At 40.2% G+C, this 25,271-nt stretch overlaps 1 protein-coding gene across 1 annotated transcript in view; it reads left to right on the forward strand.

Annotated features, from left to right (window-relative positions):
• The window catches only part of LOC134587017 (cytochrome b5 reductase 4), a 267,126-nt gene that overhangs the window by 162,668 nt on the left and 79,187 nt on the right, over nucleotides 1-25,271 (forward strand). Inside the window, exon 10 of the mRNA XM_063443061.1 lies at nucleotides 13,065-13,205. Within this exon, the coding sequence (XP_063299131.1) occupies nucleotides 13,065-13,205 (141 nt within the window). The remainder of the gene's footprint in view (nucleotides 1-13,064; nucleotides 13,206-25,271) is intronic.

Below are 25,271 nucleotides of genomic sequence, written 5' to 3' on the forward strand. Positions count from 1 at the left end.
ATTTAATCATTATTTATCAGAGAAATGTTCCTAAAATTAGGACATCTATCAGGAGTTTTTCCCGGCTTTGGCAAGGTGAGTATTTGTGCGCACAAGGACTCCTCCTGCATCTTCCCCCAAGACTTATAGGAGTTGAACAATTTTGTCATATGGGGAATTAAGATATCTGGAAAGGTTTTGTAATATAAAATAGTGAATCCATCAGGACCAGGGCCCTTTCCAGATGGCATAAGTTTAATTGCCTCAGTTATCTCTTCAGCTAATATGTTGCATTCTAAGCTTTTTAAATTATCTGGAGACAACCGAGGTAACGTCACTTTATCTAAAAATGTATTAATTGTTACTTCAGAAGGTTGGGGAAGATCAGAATCCAATTCTAGATTATAAAGTTTGCTGTAATATTCCGCAAATAGATCACTCATTTTGTTTGGATTAAATATTTTTTTGTCCCTGGTCGTTTAATAAATATGCTATCTTTAAATGGGCATGCCGGAGTTTAGACGCCAGAAGAGTTGAGGCCCTGTTGCCTTTTAAATAAAATGTTTTCTTATGACATCTCACCATGAGAGATGTGCGGTCTAAATTAATTTTATGGATTTTTGACTTGATCTCTCCTATCATTGCTGATAAGGAAGTCGATGGGCCAAATTTGTTTGCCTGATTCAGATTATATTGTTCTTTTTCCATTGTTCTGAGATTATTATTTATTCTCTTCAGGTGAGATGCTCTAGAAATAAAATTACCTCTCAACACAGCCTTGTGCACATTCCAAGCCACCTGACCAGGAACCTCAGATAAAGCATTATCAACAAAATAATCACTCAAGACTTTCTCTGCTAATGATCTATTTTCAACATCATTTAATAAATATTCACCTAATTTCCATGTTCTATTTGGGGCTAATGAAATAATATCGTCTATATGTATTATGATTGGAGCATGGTCGGACCAATTATTATCTAAGATATCAGATTTCAAGATGTGTGGAATTAAAGCATTGTGAATCATAAACCTATCCAGCCTGGAGTACATTTTTGAACACAGAATAATAAGTAAAATCTCTTTCACCCTCATGGAGCAATCTCTAAGGATCATACAAACCACATTCAATCATGTATTTTGAGCATTTATCTGCTAATCTGTCTCTGTCTCTCCTATGGGATTGGTCAGGGTTTTCCCTAGCATTATCCAGTTCTCCATACCAAAATGCCTCTCAAATACATATTCACAATTGTATACTCAACATTATTGATTTTACCTGTCCATAATAAGTACCTCCCTTCATTGTCCGTTAGTACCTTGTCCGTTAAACAAGTTGCATTCCTGTTGAAGAAAAAAGCACCTTGAGACCTAGATTCATAAGCACTATGAAATTGGATTAAGAAAAGTTTCAACATAAGCTTTTAGTCTTTACCGTCTTTAAAGTGGGTTTCCTGTACACAAATTATATCAGATTTGTTGGACTTTGCTTCTTTAAATAATAATCTTCTCTTGTGCGCTGTGTTCAAACCTCTCACATTAAATGACAAAAATTTTAAAACCATGATTCATACCATAAATCATGATGATAAAGAAAAAGGCAGTTGACAATGCGAGAGTCTGAACCACCGCGCTCCAAGAGAAGTATAAGCAAGTCCAACTATATTGTTAACATAAGTTCAAGGTTTTTGCATGAATGAACAATAATATTGAATGCTTGAGTTTGTTTGAATAGCAAAGAACGTACTGTACTAATTCCTTCAAATTTTGTACAAATTATAACATTAAATTGTGTTGTGTGAAATATTTTGCATGTCTTAAGAAAGTGGATGGACATAAAAAATAATAAAAGGGAATAAAAAAAAACTTGGGTATAAACCCTTATCAGGGGTCAAAAAAGAACAGTAATAAAAAAAGGGCCATGAGGGAGAATAAAAAAAAAAAAGTTTCTCCATCTCAGGGTGTTAGGCCCAGGTTGGGGGGAGTGAAGGCTACTGGGGACAAGGGGGGAAACTATTGTAAATAGAAAAAAAATAATAAGACAAAAAAAGAAAAAACAACCTTAAACCATTGTCTGAGAAAAAATTGTAAGTATAAAGTGAGAAGATTATAAATAGTTAGAGTAAGTTCTGTATAAATAGTAATGGCATATGACCAGTAACCACTATTGTTAAAACCCAAAGGTTTGTCAAAATAAAAATTGAAAAAACAAACCAAGTTTTCAAGTAATCCTGACATATCCGAAGACCGGAGCAGGGAACAGTAGTATGGTTCAATACAGTAGAACCCAATAAAAAGTTAAAAAATAAATAAGAATAAGAATAAAAGCAATAACAACTAAAATAGAGCCAGTGAAAAGTATCACACCTTAAAGCAATACTTCGAGCGGCTTGTGAGCAGAAAAATCAAAGATTTAAACTCCTCAGACTGGAATTCGGGACTCCGGAACAACGTTGGTCTTCATAGAGCATCCTGTTAACTCCTCTTGTTGGCATGTTCAGGGGTTGATGGTGAAAGCTTATGAGGCGGAACTTCTCCGCCTGCTGATTCACCTGTTTTTGGAGCGCCTTTACAGTATCAACCAAATCCACATTTGCTCCTGAAATGCAATATATTTTCTACTTCCTCTGTGCACTGGCTAATACCCTCCATAACTCCATAAATTGTTTCAAAGTCTTTTTTGAAGTTGTTTGTTAAATCCACTCTTAGATTCTGGATAAGCTTAATTATTATGCCAGCTGATGGTGGTAAGTCTTCTGCTATTTCAAGTGGCATGGTTGGATTATATGTGATCGCTTTAAATGAAGTAGTAGCCATCTTAGAGGTGGAAGCAGCCATCTTGGTTGAGGCATTAACATCCTGTGTAGTAGTAGTGGCCATCTTGGTTGTTTCAATTGTTGACTCATGAGTGTCAGCCATCTTGGTGGTGGCAATCTTTTTAATCCTCTGTTGCTGAGGAGTATTCATTAAAGTATTAGGAGCATCCTCCATTTCAAATTATTGTGGGCTCTCTGCAGCATTTTCTGTGTCTTTCAGATTTAGGGATTGGGCAGCAGGGGTCCCCCAGGCCACGTCCGACCGCCGTGAGGCCGAGGACCATGAAGGAGAATGGGACTCCTCATCATCAGCCAGGTCACTTTTGTATGTTAGTGACCGGGCAGCTTTAGTAATTAACAGTGAGCAGCTTAATTTCCCTTGTGTGCTGCTTTCAGGTGCTGTCTCCACTCGCTCCGAGCGCGGTGTGATTACTGCCGCCCTCCAGACTCATGGCAGTTGCGGCTGCGTCCCACCGCTTTCCTGAAGCTGCGAGTGGGTCGCGGCCGCACTCACAAATGAGCGAGCATGGGAAAGGCTGTGGGAAGGAGGGGGAGGCTTCTCCACTGCCACCCATGCTGGTTTTTGCAGCAAAATAAGCGGCGATTTTGGCAGTGAGGAGGGAGAGTGAGCTGGCAGGCCCCTACTCACCCCTGCAGCACCTCCTTCGATTTTCTTCATAGCAGAAACAATCTTCTTTCTTTGTTTCTGCTTCTGCATGCTTCTTGAAGGTTCTTAAAGCTACATTGTATGTTCAGATACAATGTATTAAAGTCTTAAATGTCATTTTTATAGCATTATTGTCCCCTTGACCCAGGAGCCTCTCTAGATTCAAGATGGTGGTGGGGACACGCCCCCGTCAATGTGTGTGTCAGTGTGTGTGTGTGTGTCATGATATGTATCTGTATGTGTGTCTTGTATGGTCCTGACTGCTCAACGTATGAGGCCAGTAGTTTCATACAACCTTGCTTTATTGCTGAACATTTACTGTATAATCAGGCTTATTATAACTGACAGGAACAAAGGAGTAAAACTTACTCTGTAGCACTACTGCATCACACTTACAGGTCAGAGAGCATGGCAGCCATTAAGTCAGTGAGTCATCATAGGGGCGGAGCCACTAGTTAAAGTGAGAGGGCAGTGTCCTACATTCCAGGTATAACAGTATAAATAGGATGTAAATACTATATAGAATAGTAACACTTATCCAGGAGCTTGCTGATAAAATAAATATAATGTAGGAGTGAGGAAATTTTGTCTAAGGTGACAAACTGTAAGAAATCAATAGGATATGCGGGGAAAATGAATACACACAAATGCCTTAAAAGTCTAACATTAAAAATCCAGTATGACTATAGAGATGACTGTGTCGCGTTGGTGTTGGGGGGGTGAGGTGGTGGTGGGGCGAGATGGGGTGGCCCCATGGATTGTGTGTACGCCACTGTCCAGAGGTGCAGCGCTTGGAAACCAATCACAGATTTGATGCAGGCTAACAATAACTTTGCATGGAGCCATCCATTGTTCAGCAGTGGAGGTTCAGGAGAACACATCCATAGAAACATAGAATGTGACCGTAGGTAAGAACCCTTTTGCCCATCTGGTCTGCCCAACTGTGTGGCATAGGTATCCTTAACCCTAGTCAAAGAAATATTCCAGGGCAAATGTAACCTTCTTGCCAAATGTTATACTTTTATAAGAATAAAAGATACAGTAACCAAACAGTATAGAGATGCTTAAAATGTATCCACTATCATCAAGCAAATCTAATACTCGTTAAAATAAAGCAAACTGTACTGGATTTTCTTTGACTAGGGTTAAGGATACCTATGCCACACAGTCATCTCTATAGTCATACTGGATTTCTAATGTTAGACTTTTAAGGCATTTATGTGTATTCATTTTCCTCACATATCCTATTGATATCTTACAGTTTGTCACCTTAGACAAAGTTTCCTCACTCCCACATTATATTTATTTTATCAGCAGGCTCCTGGATAACTGTTACTATTCTATATAGTACCTACACCCTATTTATACTGTTCATATAGGTTTTTTGGTGAATCCCTATACCCTTCCAGTTTCAGAGCTTCCCTCAAATGGTCTGATTCCCTCTTCTTTCTGCATATTCTACACGTAGATATCAGTGTTTTATACATAACCGTGTCAATGTATGAATCCTTATGTGTGTCAGTGTATGTGTATATGTATGTGTCTGTGTATCTGCATGTGTGTCAGGGTATGTATTGGTGTGTCAATGTGTGTATCCGCATGTAAGGATGTGTATCTGCATGTGTGTCAGTGTGTTTCTCTGTCAGTGTGTCTATCAGTAATCAAGTAGACAGATATTAAATCCAAAACAGGATAAAACAGTGGTGGAATTGTGCTGTGATATATAGAGATAGAATGCAACTACCCCAGTGCCTGAAATCACTTGAAAGGCACTTAAGTGTAAGAAGAAAACAACAGATTATGGAGGGTGCACAATAGCTTAACAAATTTAAATAATATACTTAAACATGGGAAACCTCTTGATCTGATACAGATGACATAAAACAATCATGTATGTACAAGATCTATTGCAGAGGTATTGGGTCACTCACACTTTCCAGAGCCACATCAAGCAGGCTCTGGCTTAGATCACAGTTGAATAATCAGGCTGTGGAGTTCCCATGTGTTGTCTCCACCTAGATGCTCAAAGAAGAATAGCAGGTTCCAGAGTTTTAAAAAAATATAAACTTTACTGGATATAACATCAAAATAAAAGAGCATACAGCATAAAACAACTGCATACAGAAATGATAAAAACAATAAGTCCATGCGTCATTATGATACTTCCTGGTTTTGACGGATTAGCATACAGTTCGAGGCAGCTTCTCTGCATGGAGTACTTCACCATTCTGCAATAGGGCAGCGTTGCCCATACTACCCATACATCATATACAGACACACACAGCATTACAATTTGACAATTACATCACAGTACATCTTATATAAAAAAAACAATCAAAATCTAGTAAATAATCAACCTAATGATGCAAGTGTAACAATAAGTTCCATTCCTATATTATATCTTAAAGGAGGGAAAATAAGAGAGTTAATGTAAACCAATAAAAGTATATTACATTGTCTTTATAAATATTAGGAGAGATTAATTCTGCTTCCTCTTAATGCTGTCAGGAATTCCATAAGTTTTATCCTTTTTATAATTGGAGAGAAAATAAAAAATAAAAATATAAAAATGGAGAATATATCAGATATTACTGATAATGAATTTGTCAAAAACTATAAAGAGCAATTTTTAGAAATTAATCACAAATTGGTTTAAAAAAAGTTTTTTAAAAACGGGTGAAGGTATGAGAAAGTTAAATCAATGCCGACATTTCGAAGTCGACATTGAGGCCACCGGGAGAGAGAGTATCCAAATTGAATATCCACTTCATCTCACAGCGGCTCAACGTCGAATGCCAAAATGCCACCTCTCCAGTGATTTTGCAGCATTTGTATACCAAAAAACTGGAGTCCAGTTGGATCTCCTCCATGGTTTTTCAAAAAGTGGAGTGAAACATTATGGTTTAAAAAGACTCTCCTTATTTTGTAAATGTGCTCACGTATCCTTGTTTTTAGATACCTAGAGGTCTTTCCCACATATTGCAATCCACAAGGACACGAGAGCAAATACACTACATTCTTAGAGTGGTAAGTAATGAGTGACTCTATTTCATATATCCCCTCACCCATACGGGATTTAAAATGTTCCACCTTTTTACTCCCTTGTTTCCAATACCTACAGCCCATACATGTACAACAGTAAAAAAAAAAAAAAAAACCTTTATTAGTTTTCCTATATGACTCCAAGAAATTATTCGGATTGGGGGCTTCTATATAGCTCGAAGTAAGTATCTGTTTCAAATTCTTGGCTCCCCTAAAAACTATTTTGGGTTTATCCTCCAAAAATGGTTTAATCTCTTGATCTTGTTGGAGGATGTGCCAATTCCTATTTAAAACCAGCCTAAGTTGTGTATGATCCTTACTATAATTGAAGATAAGGGATATTTTATCACTAGTTTCCATACCGGGTTTCTCTTTGAATCTGAGCAGAGATTCCCGATCCATATCCCTGACCTCTTCAGTTTCTTTGTTTAGACGATCTATTTGATATCCCCGTTCCAAAAATTGTTTCTTAAGCATACCAGCCTGGCTTACAATGGTGTTGGAGTCGGTGCAGTTCCTCCTCAGCGTAAGGAACTGCCCTATGGGGATGTTACCTAGCCAGGGACGAAAGTGACAGCTCTTTTATTGATGTAACTATTGACGTCAATTTTTTTTTTTTAAGTCCGGGTTTTAACCTGGTTAACGTCTATATAGATTTCTAGGTCTAGGAAATTGATAACTTCCTTGCTGGTTTCTTGGGTTAAATAGATATTCCATTTATAACTGTTTAAGAATTAAGACAATTTAAAACTTCACACTCTTAACCCTCCTAGATTGTCAATATATCTTTTATATAGGACCAGGTTCGCACGCCAGTCATGCTGGGAATAGATGGAAGTCTTCTCCCAATAGGCCATAAAAAGATTAGCATAACTGGGTGCGAACCTGGTCCCCATAGCTGTCCCCCTACATTTGTAAAAAATATTCTCCCTCAAACCAAAAAAAAAATATTCTTGACCATCAGTGTGTCAAGGTATATATCTGTATGTTTGTCAGGGTATGTGTCTGTATTTGTGTCAGTGTATGCATATGTGTCTGTGGATCTGCATGTGTGTCTGTGTGTCAGGGTATGTATCTGTGTGTGTCTGTGGGTCAGGGTATGTATCCTTAAGTGTGTCGGTGTGTGTATATATGTGTGTGTGTGTCTGTGGGTCAGGGTATGTATCCTTAAGTGTGTCGGTGTGTGTATATATGTGTCTGTGTATCTGCAGGTTTGTCAGTATATGTGTCTGTGTATCTGTGGATATCTTTAAGTATATCAGGGTATGCATATGTGTGTCAGTGTGTGTATCTGTGTGTTAGTGTGTGTGTCTATCTGTATGTCAGGGTATGTATCCTTAAGTGTGTCAGTGTATGTGTATATCTGTCTGTGTATCTGCATGTTTGTCAGTATATGTGTCTGTGTGTCAGATTATGTGTCTCTGTGTCACTGTTTGAATCTCTGTGTCAGGTTATTTTTCTCTATTTGTGTCAGGGTATGTATCCTTAAGTGTGTCAGTGTAAGCATTTATGTGTGTATCTGCATATGTGTCAGGGTATGTATCTGTATCTGTATCTGTGTATCGGGGTATGTGTCTGCATGTGTGTCAGTGCCTATATCTGTGTCCGTGTCTGTATCTGCACGTATGTCATTGTATCTGTGTGTCAGTGTTCGTATCTGTGTGTCATTGTGAGTATCTGTCTGTATGTGTCAGTGTATGCATCTGAGGGAAGGGATTTAGGGGTAGTTATTTCAGATGACTTAAAGGTAGGCAGACAATGTAATAGAGCAGCAGGAAATGCTCGCAGAATGCTTGGTTGTATAGGGAGAGGTATTAGCAGTAGAAAGAGGGAAATGCTCATGCCATTGTACAGAACACTGGTGAGACCTCACTTTGAGTATTGTACGCAGTACTGGAGACCGTATCTCCAGAAACATATTGATACTTTGGAGAGAGTTCAGAGAATGGCTACTAAACTGGTTCATGGATTACAGGATAAAACTTACAAGAAAAGGTTAAAAGATCTTAACAAGTATAGCTTGGAGGAAAGACTCTCATCTTGTGATAGAAACATTTAAATACATAAAAGGAATCAACACAGAAAAACTACCACAAGAGAACATAGTATTAAATTAGAGAGGCAAAGGTTTAAAAATATCATGAAGTATTACTGAGAGGGTAGTGGATGCATGGAATAGCCTTCAAGCTGAAGTAATAGAGGTTAACACAGTGAAGGAGTTTAAGCATGCATGGAATAAGCATAAGGCTATCCTAGCTATAAGAAAAGGCCAGGGACTAAGAAAGTATTTTGAAAATTGAGTAGACTAGATGGGCAAAAGGCTTCTTACCTACGGTCACATTCTATGTTTCTATAGATGTTTTTCGGAACCTCCACTGCTCAATAATGGATGGCTCCATGCAAAGTTATTGTTAGCCTGCATCAAACTGGTGCTCTGCAGTGCATGGTAGGCCCTATCAATGTGCCACAATTGGTCTGCGGTGTCCAATATAGTGTCCATCAGCAACCCTCTCCAGGCTGTTATGGTAGCCCCCTCACATACAGGCTATTTCATCTAGACCGGTTGGAAAGGTCCTCAATGCAGCTTATTTCACCGATAATCGATGGGCATGTAAGTTGGACTGGTCAGTAACCAGATTGTAAGCTACAACCACTTTCTCAAGCCATTACTCTTTTTCCGCATTGTGGCTTTACTTCTTGCGATCTACGCTCAATTTCTTTAGTGAGGAACGTTTTAACCTCCGTCAGTTTGTCAAATATCTGGCTGGTGTCAGCCTGCCCCGTTGCAGGGGTCATCAGAGTCCTCAGAGGTGTGCATTTAGGATGGAGCCAACACCCATCAAACTGTCCCAACTGGCATCTTGTTAGACCTGTTGAGATGCACGTGGGGCCGTGAACATGTCCACCAAGGAGAGATAAGTTCTTGGCTGTCTTCTCAGTGTCTTTTTGGGCATCTGTATCGAAGTGCCAAGTAGGTAAATATGGAGAAGTAAAACACATGTAAAATCTGTTTGAGCATTTGGCAATTGAGAATGGTTCAGTATGACGGTGCATCCCAGTACTCAAGTGGCCATGTGTGTCAGTGCCATGCCCCTCACACAATTGTTTTTGATAGAAACACAATCACACTGTGAGATTTAGCTCACATGCAATATTATAGCAGTTTTCACTGTCTATCATTAAAAAAATAAGCGTTTTCAAGTTTGGTGAATCAAAAAATTAAATTGTATTAAAATTACTGTTACAAAAAAGAAATAACTGTACCAGTAACATTTCCTATCCTGGTCCCCCCTCTAAAAGTTAGAAATGTACCTTTGTTCCAGAACTGATGCCAAGTTCTGGCAGCCTGATCCTTCTCCGTTGACATCATTACCTCTTGCTGTAGTAGGATGGATGTCAGAGGAGGGCTTGGGCAGCACAGCTCTTCTGCCAATGGGATCTGATCACCAGTGCATGCTGATATCAAATGTGCACAGAACAGCTGTTAGCCAGCTCCAAACTGTTCCAGTTCCTAACTGGTTAATGCTTGAAGTTAAACCTATGCAGTAAAGGCGTTTAAACTCTGAGTTTTAAAAAAACACTAGTATTTAAAGGAATTGTACTGTACTGTGAAAATATGCATAATGTATTAAACACAAAGTAAAAATACACACCTTTAAATACTATTTATAGTGGAAATCCAAATTACAATATTTTCACCTGCCTTTAAAAAATGTGAGTTGTTATCAAAGTGGTGAGGATGTCTGCAATCAAAAAAAAAAAGTATTATGTTTGTAAGAATATTTTGCATGTGGCAAACTCTTGTTATCTTCCACATATCTGCTATCTGAATTTATTTATTTATTCAATTATCAGTGGACTCCCTGTAGAGTTTCTTATTTTTTGTCACCGCTATCGTTCTCACTAGATACAAGCAACAACTTGGTTTGCTCAAAGTCTTTTACTCAATACCTTGTCTCCTAGCAACAGGAAGCTCAGGCTCTTCATGTGAGTTCTTGTTGACTTCTGTTATTGAACTCCAAAAGGATCTCTCATTTCTTTATAAATACGCATTAACCTTCTTGGAGGAAGGGGATAATGAACAAAACAGAGTTGGGACTGAATCGTCATCATTTTTGTATATGTCTTAAGATGTTTAAAAACCAAATGCTGAGAGACCTCTTAAACTAATACAAACACATGGAAAGAGTAGGGTTGCCAGCTTTCTTGGAAAAGAATACCGTCCATGCTAATTTGCAGAATTAATTATATATGCGTGACATCACCGCTGTAAAAATGCTGTAAATCCGAATAAAAAAAAAAAAAACAGCAGTAGGGTGTCTGCGTCACAAAGTAGTGGATTTGGAAAAATGTGGCTATAATCCCAGGATGACTAATTATGGCTTAGATTTTGCAATTTGTTTTTGATGTTACTTTGTGTCAATGCATTCATGTATTTAAGCATGTAGGAGTGCATTCTTATTAGGTATGTTGTAGGCACATTACAGACACATAAAGCAATTTAGCTTATTGGAGTGCTTTATAAAAACAAATCTATAGAAATCATCAATTTTACAAGTGGATGCCAAATGTATCCCTGCTGTCCATCATACAACTGGGAAGTTTTCTGTTAGTTCAACAGAGCATGCCTGCAAGCCGCGATCATGTGCCACTGCATGCGTTGCTACAGCACAGTGGCTTCTAAGTGAGAAGCCTCTGACTGGAGTATTCCCCAGCACAGACTGAAAGTGCCTGGGAGTGAGTAGATGGCTTGCAAAGGCTACGGACAGCAAGTCTACAGCTGTGCAGAAAAAAAAAATTATATTTTTTTGTGTGTGAAGTAATATCTACTAAATAGTTGGAGTAAAATCAATGCTGCATGCAGTGACTGGCAGGAGGGGAGCGCTGTACATTGCAATCCCCTCCTATCTGTCATTCATGGAGATTGAACTCACACAGGCCAGTGTGTCCTATGAAGCTGCCTAATTCACTTAGTTGTCATGATGGCGCTGCCCAGAGGGGTGAGAGAACCCATTTTTTGTATGCATATATGTATGTGTACGTGTGTGTCCGAAAGACCAAAATCAATAAAACTCCCCACAGTGCAAATAGAGTAACTACTGTTGTACTTCACATGCATATATCAAGATAGATTTTGGGAAGTCCTCCTGGGGCATAGAAATTTGTGAAATCATGTTATCCCAGAATTTCCTGCTTGATATGCAAATGAACACAAGCAGGCATTGTGTTTCAGACTTCACTATGCATTTCTGTGGGTACCCTTAGCAATTGTCACAAACAGAGGTCATCTTCTAGACCAAAACTGTGCAGTTCATAGCTGATTTCTGATCACTGATCCTTTTGGATCACAATCCATGCTTTGCATCCATTAGGTACCTGCTGGCCTCTCTCTGTACAATCCTGTGACGGATAGATACCCTTATGAACAGGCCTAGAAAAGGAAAGACATTAAAAGCATACCTCACAACTCTGGCGTTGTGGAGAACCATGTGTCACTAGCTCTACCCGAAAGGGGCTGACCCACCAGAAAGTGGTCCACCAGAATTAATGACAGCTCAGCCAGGTGTGAATGCAAGCCAGACTGCATTTCCATCATGCAAGCCCACTGAGTGCAGACACTATATCGGCAGCACTGTTTCAGTTCTCCCTACAGAGATCTAGTGCCCTAATCATAGTGTTATGATGTGCTTATGCCATAATTGTTGGGGACAGTTCCATGGTGTCCCCAAAAGTAGGAAAACAGACAATTAAGGTGGGACAGGACACAAAAATCCAGTGTATAAGATATCAAAAGAAGCATGCAACAACGATCAAGAATAGCTTATAAAAATATACGGGGGGGGGGGGGGGGGGCTGTGGCGAAAAAGATATTAAATGCGAAATGAACTGAAAGTGAGACGTGGGAGACACTTGTATAATTAGCAGGGAAACCAGTGAAGTGTCCCTAACTTTCTGATGCACCATCAACCCCCAAACAGAGTTTACTAGAAAGAACAACCCAATAGATGTATTATGTATACACAGTATATAATAATCAATACAAGTGAACAAATGGAACTTTGTAATAACATATTGTGCTTAAAGAAAACAAAACGACACAGGGTTACCCCAAACACAAAGAACACTTTAGTAACCTGAAGTGGCCATGGTTCCTGCAGTCTGTATGTACAGCTTTTTGTTGTTTTTTTCTAATGCAGGTTGCCTGCATGAGGAGCCTGTAGGTTTTCGTTGGTACTCTAATGAACAATGAGTTGTATAATGTAAAGAGCTCATCTTAAAGATACAATTCCTCTAGCATAGCTGCCGCAAAATAACTCTGAAAATTATTCAGGGATGAAACAAACAACAAATTATTGGCTCACTTGTGTTGCCACAATAGCATTCTAAATGCTGAAAATGCGTACAATATTTTAACATGTTAATAAACAATCCATATAACATTTGGAAATATTTAAATTATAATTGAATGACAAGGTAAAACATTATTAACATGGTCAGATAACCTTTTGCAATCCCGTAATGAGGCACCCATTTATTTCTCTTTCTCATTTGTATTGCAGGACGTTTTTATAGAAAATGCAGACTGGCTTCTAAAATTGCTGTAAATTACAATACACAGCTTTTTTGCTTTGAACTACCTAAGGGCTGTAATTTTCCTGTTCCTGTGGGACATCATGTCTACATTAAGCTACCCATTGCAGGTAAAATAAAAAAGGTATAAGGATCAACAAATGTATTTTGTTACAAACTTGACTCATTGTAAATGTATGTATATGTATATATTGTGTGTGTTTGTGTGCATGCTATGCATTATGACTTGGAGGTATTATTCTTTCACTTCTAAATTCCTTTTTTTTTTTTTTGTCATAAAAATATTTTAACTATAGTGACATAAATGCAAATCAGAAAAAAACCCTATTGTACATCGCAAGCCATTCTCTGCCCCAATTCATTTTATCATAAAGTTTTTTTTTTTTTTTTAATAGATCTTGCTTTGATTTACATCATAACAATAGGCCATATGCATCCAAAAAAGAGAGATCAATATTAGTGAAGCATATGACAAACCGGTTAGAACAAAATTTCAAAATGATAATATGAAACATTGAACATAAGGGCCATAGTACTGACATTTGCATCCAGTTAAGGATCAAGATAACAACTGAAACCCATTGTGGGATATGGCATGAAATTGTGTCACGAGCCGCCCCAAGGATTAGGTGAGTAGAGTTTGGGGTACATGCCTAACTTTGATTATTTCAAAACTAGAGCATTTCTTTATAGCATTGCTATGATTAGCAGGGGAAAGGAGTGAATAGGACAGTGATGGCGAACCTATAGCACGCCGGGCCCTCTCTGTGGGCACGCGGCCATAGGTTTGCCATCACTGCAGAGTAGGCGTCTGCCTGCCCGAAACGGCAGGTGCCTACTCTGCTTCCATGTCGGGAGTATCAGAAGCAGGGGGTAGGGATCGCGGAAGCAGCTCTCCTGTCCTCCCGCAAGCTGTGTGGAGCGTTGCCGCACGTTACCATGGTAACGCTCCACACAGCATCGCGCGGGAGGACAGGAGAGCTGCAGGACATGTCCTCCTGTCCTGCATACCACCACCGGACCACCAGGGGTGGCTGTGTTCCCCCCCTACCCTTCACCAAAGGTAAGAAGAAGAGAAGGGGGGGATACTGATTTAATAAATATTTAATATGTTAAAAAAAAAAAATGTAATGCATCTTCAACTCCTCCCCCCACACACACAGCACCCTTTCCCCCAAACACACACAGCATCCTACCCCCCCACAGACAGCACCCTACCCCCCACACACAGCATTACACACAGACACATACACTGCACCCCTCAATGCGGTATATGTGTGTGTGTGTGTTCAGCGGTCTTTATGTATTCAGCAGTGTGTGTGTGTGTGTGTATTCAGCAGACTGCGTGCATACTCAGCAGACTGCGTGTGTGTATTCAGCAGACTGCGTGCGTATATTCAGCAGACTGCGTGCGTGTATTGAGCAGACTGTGTTCTCAGCAGTGTGCGTGTATTTAGCGGACTGTGTGTGTGAATGTCTGTCTGTGTCTCGGTGTGTGTATGTATTAAGCAGTTGGTGTGTGAATGTGTTCAGCAGTCTGTGTGTATGTATTGCATTTGTTGGAGATACTAATAAATATAAGCTTAATTTATATCATTATTTAAAATTTGTATAATTTAACTCTCTGTTGTGTTCTTCTTTTAAAACAAAAGTTGTTAACTGTACGAGTAGTTTTTTCTAAACGTAAACCTCAGTATTCAGGTTTAATTGCCATGTTGGCACTTTGAGGGAAAACAAGTTGGCATGTATTGCGGTTTGGGCACTCAGGCTCAAAAAGGTTCGCCATCACTGGAATAGGAGATCAGAGGGAAGGAGTGGGGGGCAAGGGAAAGGTGGGGGATGGAGGGATTTATCAGAAAGTTACCTAAGAGTGAGTCATATATTATTTCACAAAATAGAAATGAAAAGGCATAAGCAGGGTGCTATGCTACACATTTCCATTAACTTTTTTCCAGCTAACATTTATACATTTTATTTACTATATTACATAAATGCTTCTCATATAAAGAAACAATTATGTCATATACACTATTGCAATGTAAGATTATATCTATAGTTTATGTGCTGTTATTTATAATAAGGAAACTCAAATGGGGTGTAGCTTACAGGCAAGCAATTTGATTAGATTGAAGAGCTTTTATTGAATACCGTATATACTCGAGTATAAGCCGTTTTTTTCGGCACATTTTTTGTGCTGAAAAACCCCAACTCTGCTTATACTCGAGTCAATGTCTGTATTATGGCAATTTACATTGCCATAATACAGACAGGGGGCTGTGGGGGCTGCAGAGCGTTTACTTACCTCTCCTGCAGCTCCTGTCAGCTCCCTCCTCCTCCGCGCCGGTCCGGTCAGCACCTCTGTCGGCTCCCAGTGTAAGTCTTGCGAGAGCCGCGGGGTCATAGTGCGGCTCTCGAGGGACTTACACTGTGAGCTGACAGAGGTGCTGAACGGACCGGCGCGTAGGAGAAGGGAGCTGACAGGAGCTGCAGGAGAGGTAAGTAAACTCTCTCCCAGCCCCCCTCCTACACAGTGCCCATCCACTGGACCACCAGGGAGTGAGAGCCCCCCTCCCTGCCATGTATCAAGCAGGGAGGAGGGACGAAAAAACTTAAATAATAATAAAATAAAATAAAAAATAATTAAATAAAATATAATAATAAAAAAAATTATTAAAATAATTAAAAAAAATAATAATAAAATTGCCCACCCCCACCAAGGCTCTGCAACACACACAGACACATTGCATTCATACACACACGCTGCACTCATACACACACGCTGCACTCATACACACACGCTGCACTCATACACACACTGCACTCATACACACGCTGCACTCATACACACGCTGCACTCACACACACTGCATTCATACATACACACACACTGCATTCATTATATACACACACTGTAAATAAATATTCAATTAATATAATTTTTTTAGGATCTAGTTTTATTTAGAAATTTACCAGTAGCTGCTGCATTTCCCACCCTAGTCTTATACTCGAGTCAATAAGTTTTCCCAGTTTTTGGGGGTAAAATTAGGGGCCTCGGCTTATATTCGGGTCGGCTTATATTCGAGTATATACGGTAAGTAATCTTACCATTGCAACATTATATTTTCTCTGTATTATTAATCTTGCCTTTTAGCCTTTTATACGGAATCCGTTTTGAGAATCTTTTCTTTGTTTTTATATTTTTGTGAGTTCAAAGCATGTCCTATGCACTTAATGGCTTGCTTTTTTTAGTGTTCTTAGTAAGTCATGAAACATTTATTTTTTTTAAAGTATGTGTGTGATTCACTTAGCAGTTAAAGATTATTTTCTCTTATATGGGTTTTACATTTTTTTTCTGTTTCTTCTTGAAATAAAAGTTTTATTCTTTGTTGTATTAGTCAATAGTTTCTTAAATTGGAACTGTAATGGGAACAAGAGGTGAACTGTCCCCGACTTGGAATCCAGACCTGTCCCACTACATGGTCTCTCCCTTCTCCTCCTCTACAAAGAACCGCCAGCACTATCCAAGCAGTGGCAATGCTAGTGCTCCAGTGAAAGAATGAAAGAGGGGCCACCTCATTGCTCCACCCTAAGCAATACAGCTGAGTGGGTTATGTGTGTGGTAGTTGAGTGGGATTGTGTTCAGTGCCAGAACTAATTAATAAAAGCCTTGCGCATACATTTTTTTTTTTATTATTATTATTTGAGTCATACAAAAAATATTATAGGCATACATGCAAAAAAAACCAACCAATAAGCATGTAGACACGTAATCCTACAGGCACAAAGACATTGTTATTGGTGTACACAATCTTACATAGACAGTTGACGACCAGACCGATTTCTTCAGTCTCTAGACATCTCAGCACATCTTCTGAATGCACTGTATGAAAAATATGCCACAGGAGTAACAATATTAAATTGAACTACTTCCTACAGGGCAGACCACCGCTTGTTTGTTTTGTCTAAGTATCCAGCAACAGCAATCATATGCAAAAGCTTGTTTGCAGGCTTCTGTGATACTGCCATTGTGTGATGTTATCAAATCTACAAGCCCAATATCTACACGTATCTTAGATTTGCATATTTGTGAGGCAGACCAATTATTTCTTCTATGTTCAATTATTATTCCCTGAGCTAAAAAATAAAGAAGGAAATTATACTAACGCATCATTGGAGAAGCGAGCAAAACGAACATATAAAATGTACAGTAAGAGAAAGTGTTTATGCAAACAGTTAATACACTTTGTATTGTGAAGCAAAAGACAGCACATATAAAGGATACTGCTTTGGAGAAACAAATGCAACCAACCAATTATAGGCAAGTCATAGCACTTGCAAGACAAGAAGTACCGTATATACTCGAGTATAAGCCGACCCGAATATAAGCTGAGGCCCCTAATTTTACCCAAAAAAACTGGGAAAGCTTATTGACTCGAGTATAAGACTAGGGTGGGTAATGCAGCAGCTACTGGTAAATTACTACTGGTAAATTACTAAATAAAATTAGATCCTAAAAAAATTATATTAATTCAATTTGTATTTACTGTGTGTATATAATGAATGCAGTGTGTGTGTATGAATGCAGTGTGTGTGTATGAATGCAGTGTGTGTGTATGAATGCAGTGTGTGTGTGTATGAGTGCAGTGTGTGTGTGTATGAGTGCAGTGTGTGTGTGTATGAGTGCAGTGTGTGTGTGCGTGCAGTGTTTAAATGAGTGCAGTGTGTGTGTGTATGAATGCAGTGTGTGTGTATGAGTGCAGTGTGTATATGAGTGCAGTGTGTGTGTATGAATGCCTGAATGTGTGTATGATGCAGAGCCTTGGTGGGGGGTGGGCATTTTTTTTATTATATTTTTTTAATTATAATAATTGTAATTTTTTTGTTAATTAATTTTTTTTATTATATTTTTTTATTTATTTTTTAATATTATTATTTTTAATATTTTATTTTATTATTATTATTTTTTTTTTCGTCCCCCCCTCCCTGCTTGATACATGGCAGGGAGGGGGGCTCTCACTCCCTGGTGGTCCAGTGGCATTGGCAGTTCAGTGGGGGGAGGGGGGCTGTCAGAGAGCACTTACCTCTCCTGCAGCTCCTGTCAGCTCCCTTCTCCTCCGCGCCGGTCCGTGCAGCTCCTCTATCAGCTCACACTGTAAGTCTCGCGAGAGCCGCACTATGACCCCGCGGCTCTCGCGAGATTTACACTGGGAGCTGACAGAGGTGCTGAACGGACCGGCGCGGAGGAGAAGAGAGCTGACAGGAGCTGCAGGAGAGGTAAGTGCTCGCTGCCAGCCCCCAGTCTGTATTATGGCAATGTAAATTGCCATAATACAGACATTGACTCGAGTATAAGCTGAGTTGGGGTTTTTCAGCACAAAAAATGTGCCGAAAAACTCGGCTTATACTCGAGTATATACGGTACTAACATCATTATTAAAGATTTATAAAAAGAAAAGTCTTTTGATGAACAATTAAAGACAATAAAGCAATATATTTCAGAAAAGTAAGCGACTGCAATATACAAAGAAGACAGACAATATAAAGCGTAACAGTCACATCAAAAGAAAAACTGGAATATTAAAGATCCTTTATCCTTTAATGTTTTTGCTTGTTAATGAGAATAAGCAATAACACTAATTGGAATAACTACTGCTCTGCAGACAATTTTTTTTAAAATAATTTGAAGATCTATATTTTCTTCGTATAATTCATTGAGTGATCATCACAAGTGACGTTATGGAAGACCATCTGCTTCAAAACCGTATTGTCACAACAATACCGATAACAATATCTGCATATTGTCCATCCTTGAAATCATTATTCCAAGTGACATTAACAGCAGGATAATTGCTATACCTACATACAGTAAACAAAAAACAAAACTAGAGAGAATCTAGATTTAAAAAAATAAATATATATACAACAATTCTTGGTTGTGCAAGTATTATATTGTCTATTTTTTCACAGATGCCAAAAAACAACCCTGCCCACTCGTTGGTAAAAATATTTACCAAAAATAAATGTCTCAGCAATGTTTTAAGACTTCTTTCCCCTCCTTAGCGGCCCAAAGTTTTAATATTTTAGTAATTAGAAGGCTTGGAAGCACTGCTTTGAAGCCATGCCTCCAAGCCCTATGAATATGAGAGCCAGTACCCTAGCGTGATATCACACGCACATGCTCAGTGGCATCAGTCTTCTATAGAGAATCATTGCATGCAGTGGCAAAATCATAGGCACATTGTGGCGAGTACCGAGCATGCACCTATGGTCCCCTGAGGTCTTCTATGATTAGCATCAAATTGGGCTGTCATTATGCAGGCACAAATCCAGGATGACATTAACACTAGGAGGAGGCCACAGCAGGAGAGAAGATGAATACAATTATTTACTTTTGTTTTTAATTTACAGGCTGGGTGCCTAAAACTAACTAGGAACATGAATACTGCAGCATTAGGAATACAGTTATGTGTTCTTAATGATACAGTGTCCCTTTAACCTTGAGTCAGTGACCTACGCCATAGTTTTACAAAGGATTTACATAGGATTAGAACAAAATTTGAAGAGTACTAAAACAACAAAGTGTATCCATGCAACATTACACCGAAAACACTCCAATACCATATTAAATGGAATGTGGAATCGGCCATTTAAATCAAAGACATTATAAAATGTATCACATCCATCTGTTTTTTTTTTTTTTTTAATTCTTTATTTTTGTGTGCACAATGTAACAAGAAATCGTTTGCAATGCTCCAGCAATAGTCACTGGTAAGATGAAATACATGCATAATTATACAGTAGCTAGGCATTCTGAAGAAAGCACTATTTTTGCGTTTTAAATCTGGCTGTAGACAGGCTGAATGTATGTCTTTCGTGGTGGGTGTATCAGGCTTGGTGTAGAAGACTTCTTGATTATTATGTATGTAAGGGTCAGTGGAGGCTTTCAGTAGGATTTCTAGCGTGTCGGGCAGTTCTGCCCGGGTTGCGTATACTGTGCTCCATTAAGGGTGTATCCTAAGGAGCAAGGGTGTTGAGGATGCGGTGAGAGAGTTATTGGTCGTAGAGTGCCCGGCTGCCTTATGTCGAGGAGTGTGGTGGTGATGAATGTACCCTTTCCTTTAAGTGTGTTTACTCCTGACCATGGGAGTAACGGGGGGGTAGGGGAGGTGTTAAGATAGTGTGTCCGTTGCCATGCGTATTTTTTTTTTTTTTAAATTCTTTATTTTTGGTATGCAGGTAGTTACAACAGTGCCTGTGTCGCCACAATAGCATTGACAGGCTCGATTGTCAGAGACATACGATATCAATATTGTGACAAGTTGGGTATGCATACATTTTTTTTTTTAGGCGATCAGTGTTAAACAATAGCGTCATACAAAGCTATGGTAAAAGAGGCATCTCATTTAACTGTTAGATATAACAGGTTTGGTGTACATTGATAAAACTTTATAACTGAGCTATTACATGCTTATTTAAGTAGGGATGCTACAAGTAGTAGGTTACAGGCTTACAGAAATTTGAGTTGGGTGCAAGTTTCTTCATAATGCTTAGGGTTGACCACCAGGGGGCAGCGAGTCACTGGGCTAGCTAGGTTTAGATGTCAAACAAGGTTCAGGCAATTTAAGTGATATCTATGCAGAGTAGCAGTAGTACTAAATATTGCATTTACAACAAGGAAAATAATAAGAGCGGTATGCCAGACTCAATAATAAACAGTGCTCTGCTAGAATAATAGTTACATGCATATATTGAGATATGTATTCAGCCGCTTAGCCACTCTTGCTGTTGCGCTGGTTCGGCTTGCATCCTGGGCATCGTCAAGTCCTTTATAATTTCCCGCTTGGTGCTTGATTGCTTTGGGACTTGCTAGCCATGGTCTTGCTTGCGTTTGTGCTTCTTCCAGCCTCAGCTTTGGGTGCAGAGCGCTGCCTGTGCGCTGTGTCCGCTGCGTTATGTGGGCAGATTGATATTTATCCGATTGACATTTATCCTCCTGTGTGCCTGCATCTTTGCCTGAAGAGGAGTGCCCAGGGAGGTCGTTTGCCCGAATGGCACTAGGTGGGCTAGGTGAGGAGGCCGCAGCAGTTCTTCGCCACAAGGTAGTAGACTTGTCAGTGCGCTGCTTGTAGTTATGCCGTTTAGCTGGAGGTCGGCCATCTTGGTGCGTGCCATTCGTCTCACAGTGCTCGATCTGAGTATAGAATTAGCTATGTGCGGTGGTGGTCTCCCGTGGGGACCGGGATGACCCCCCCGGCCCAGAGGGGGGGGGGGGGCGGATCTCCGGCCAGAGAACTGGGTGAGCGGCCGTCCCACCCGAGCTCAAGCCCGTAGGCCTCAGGCCTCGATCGGGCGACTTTGAAGCCGTTGGGGGTCCTGTCGGGTACCCCTCGAATCGCCATCGCCTGTAAACTTAGTGAGCAAGAACATTTTAGTAGTCCCGAGTCTTGCTGAGACTGTGCCTGTGTTCAGGGTTCGTGTCCGCCGGCGGGGTCAAGTGCCTTGCGTCGGGCTGGTCCCCAGAGGCTGCCCTCGGTCCGCGGCCTGGTTGTGGGAACTCTTGGCCCTTGGGACAAAAGGGCAACGCGTTCTGGGTCCCCATTGTCCACGATTGGTCTCTGGGGTGAATTTGCAGGTGCCGGAGTCGTTATTCCCAGGGCCTCCAGTAGCATGGGTGCGTCCTCCATTGAGGAGATTGTATGCTGGGTTCCGTTCCGGTGAACAACCAGGGAGCCGTTAGTCCCCCATCTATAATCAATGCCCGCTGATCTCAGGTCGCTGGTGAGCGGATGGAAAGTTTTACGCCAGGTGAGCATGGCTTTTGTGAGGTCTTGGTAGAAGTTCAGGGTAGCACCCTCGAACACCAGCGGTGTTTTACCTTTAAGGGCCAACATGAACTGGATTTTATCCTGAAGTGTTGGGCATTTGAGTATAACGTCTCGAGCCGTGTTTGGTGGTGCTCTTGCTGATGTGGGTAGACGGTATATTTCTGCTGTGGCTAATTTCTTTGCTGTGGCTGGAGGGAGAATTGTGGCCAGCAGGCGTCTGGAGTAGTGTGGTATTTCCTCCGGTGAGGTGGCTGCCGGGATACCCCGTATTTTTATGTTGGTGCGCCTTTGCTGTTCCTCCAAAGCTGTCAATTGTGCAGTCATGGCTCTTTGTTGTGCCCATATTTGCTGTAATGATTCTTGAAGCTCCGACTGGTGTTCCTGCAGGATCATAATATTTCTTTCAGACACCTGCACTCTTTCCGTGATTGCTTTGACGTCTTTCTTGATGGGGGCGAGTTCTGCCGCTAAGATTTTGTGGAAGTCTGTCAGCAATATTTTTAAAACATGCCTGGTAGTTGGGGTCATGTCGGCCGGGTCATCCAGCCTCGTTAGGCACTCTGGTTGAGTGTCCGTGGAGGTTTCTGGCTCCGATTGTTGCTGGTGGTGAGTTTGGGTTGCGGGTCGCTGGGATTCCGCGGGGCCAGATTTGGCCTGCGTGGGCCGTTGAAGCATGGCCCCAATGTCCCGGTTGTCTACCGGGTGTTGCGGTCGTTGCGAGCGGCGTCCCATGGCCGGCATACAGTCAGGCTGGTCTGTTGCCATTGGGGAAGAGCACTGTCCCACGCTTTTCTTGCCGCGGTGTTGCTCAGGATTGCCTCCAGGCCCGTGTATGTCAGCGTGGGGTAGGCCCTGAGTTTTTGCCTCCGCTTGGGCTGGTGGGAAGCCGCAAAAAATGGCATCAATCTCCTCGGGGTGGGTTAAGGGATCTTGCTGTCCACTTTTTGAGGTTGGATGGGCTGGTGGCAGTGTGATATTTCTCAGATTTGTTTGTGTTCGTAGAGGAGCATACAGGAATGGCGTCCTTTCAGGTTGATGGTCAAGTCCCCCCCCCTCCCAACCCCCCACATCCATCTGTTTTAATGGAAAAAATTTAATGTTACCGAAAAAAGGAATGCAGAGGTAGGCTGCAAAATTAATAAGTGGAGTCAATATTTTTAAACAAAGAAAAATAAAAGCTTGCAAGCAAGGATTATTATATTTGTATCTTTGAAAAAGGTTTAGTTCAGACTCATTTTTTGCACTTCACATTCCTTACATGAAAAAAGGTTAACATAAAGTAGATTTCAACTGCTTATTTAATGCTGTAATTTCCGCAGAAGTTAAAGTTCCCCTTTAGATTTGTCCCAGCTTTTACTTCACTTATAGAATTTAAAAGTTCTAGTAATGACAAAGAATCGGTACAAAAGGGACATTTACTTCTACGTGCTGTTTTACATTCATTGCTCCCTCTCAATTGAGGCAGCTGTTGAAAAGTTTAGTAGGAAGGTTGTTAATACGATATAGTACATATATAAATAATAATAGGTCTTAGTCTGGCTCACCTCTTTTTTACACAGGTAAAAATGAGTCACCTTGAGGGTACCTAGCATGTTTTAAAATAAAACCTATAGTCACCCTGATCTGACTAAAATGGCATATATTGGGGGGTGAGCCAAGAGTTAGTGCCTCCAGATTGCAAGATTCATTTGATTGCCATGTGGGCATGACTAAGTTGGCCACTACCCTTACACACTCCCTTTTTTATGTCTGCTCCTTTTTGCCTGCTCCTTCTCTCTGCTGGATCAATGTTCTGTGAAATGTGATACACAAATATGTAGGAAGTTGTAGTCGCTAGTAATGATGATTAAGTATAGAACTATAAATATTTGAGGATCACATTTCCCATTATGTTAAACCAGCAAAAGTTCATATAATTTTATTGAACAAACAATAGGTAACTGGAACTGCCAATGTTTGTGGGCTAAATTTTCCATAATGTTTAGGCAGCCTACGGGTTGGATGAGCAAAAAGAGAGTGTAGTCCACAAAAATATCTAACCTCGAAACCCAACCACTACAATGTTCTTATCCCTATGCAGTCCGTGAATGGATCACTCTCACAGTAACCTACATGCACAGTAAGTTGAACAAATAAATTATACTGTCATTGTCTTTAACTTCTGCAGAAATTACAGCATTAAATAAGCAGTTTAAATCTACTTTAACTTTTTTCCTGTGAGGAATGTGAAGTGCAAAAAATTAGTCTGAATGAAACCCCTCCCTGCTAGGCAAGTGAGAACGGAATTTTGGTTCTCCTTTGGAAGTTGGAAGCAGCAGGCTGGCTTGGAGCACTGGGGTGCAGAAGGATAGCAGTCAAGGTGACTGAGCACTGGGATGCAGAGAGTTGTTTAAAAACAAGGTTGGCGAAAGCGGTTTTGTTTGTTTAATTCTCGCTAGAGAGGGACATTGAATGTTAGTAAGCGCTCAGACGATCTAGGATTTTGTTTGCAGGGATTTGTGTTACATGATTATTATTTCTTTGGTGTTGTTCCTGATTCTGCCTCCGGTGTGGATTTCCAAATAAAGTGACTGAACTTATATTAAAACAAAAGACTGTGCGTGTTTGTACCCTAGAGGACCGTGCTAATTGCTATACAGGATCACACTGCTCAATTCACTGCCATTTAGGAGTTAAATCACTTTGTTTCTGTTTATGCAGCCCTTGCCACACCTCCCCTGGTTGTGATTGACACAGCCTGCATGGAAAAAACTGATTTCACTTTCAATCAAATGTAATTTACCTTAAACTATTTTATCTCTTGCTCTGTAAATTGAACTTTAATCACATACAGGAAGCTCTTGCATGGTCTAGCAAGCTATTAAAATTGCTGGGGATAAGAAAGTCTAAATTAAACAGAAGTTGCAATAAAGAAAGGATAAACTTTAGATGACTTTTTACAGGAAGTGTTTAGGAAGATTGTGCAAGTCACATGCAGGGAGGTGTGACTAGGGTTCATAAACAAAGTGATATAACTCCTAAATGGCAGAGAATTGAGCAGTGAGGCTGCAGGGGCATGATCTATACACCAAAACTGCTTCAGTAAACTAAAGTTGTTGTGTTGACTATAGTGTCCCTTTTAAAGCAAACCCCAAAAAAGATACTAATGATTGAGTTCTTAGCATGTCTAATCTGTTGTTTTTCTATATATTTAAATCCACTATCTAAAAAGCATGGGTAATAAAAATCCTAAAAACAAGCCTATGCTATATATAACTTTTAAAGGGACTCTCCAGGCACCCAGACCACTTCTGCCCATTGGAGTGGTCTGGGTAACAACTCCCACTACTCCTAACCCTGCAAGTGTAATTA

Source organism: Pelobates fuscus, chromosome 2 (genome assembly GCF_036172605.1).
Source record: "Pelobates fuscus isolate aPelFus1 chromosome 2, aPelFus1.pri, whole genome shotgun sequence".
Taxonomy (NCBI): domain Eukaryota; kingdom Metazoa; phylum Chordata; class Amphibia; order Anura; family Pelobatidae; genus Pelobates; species Pelobates fuscus.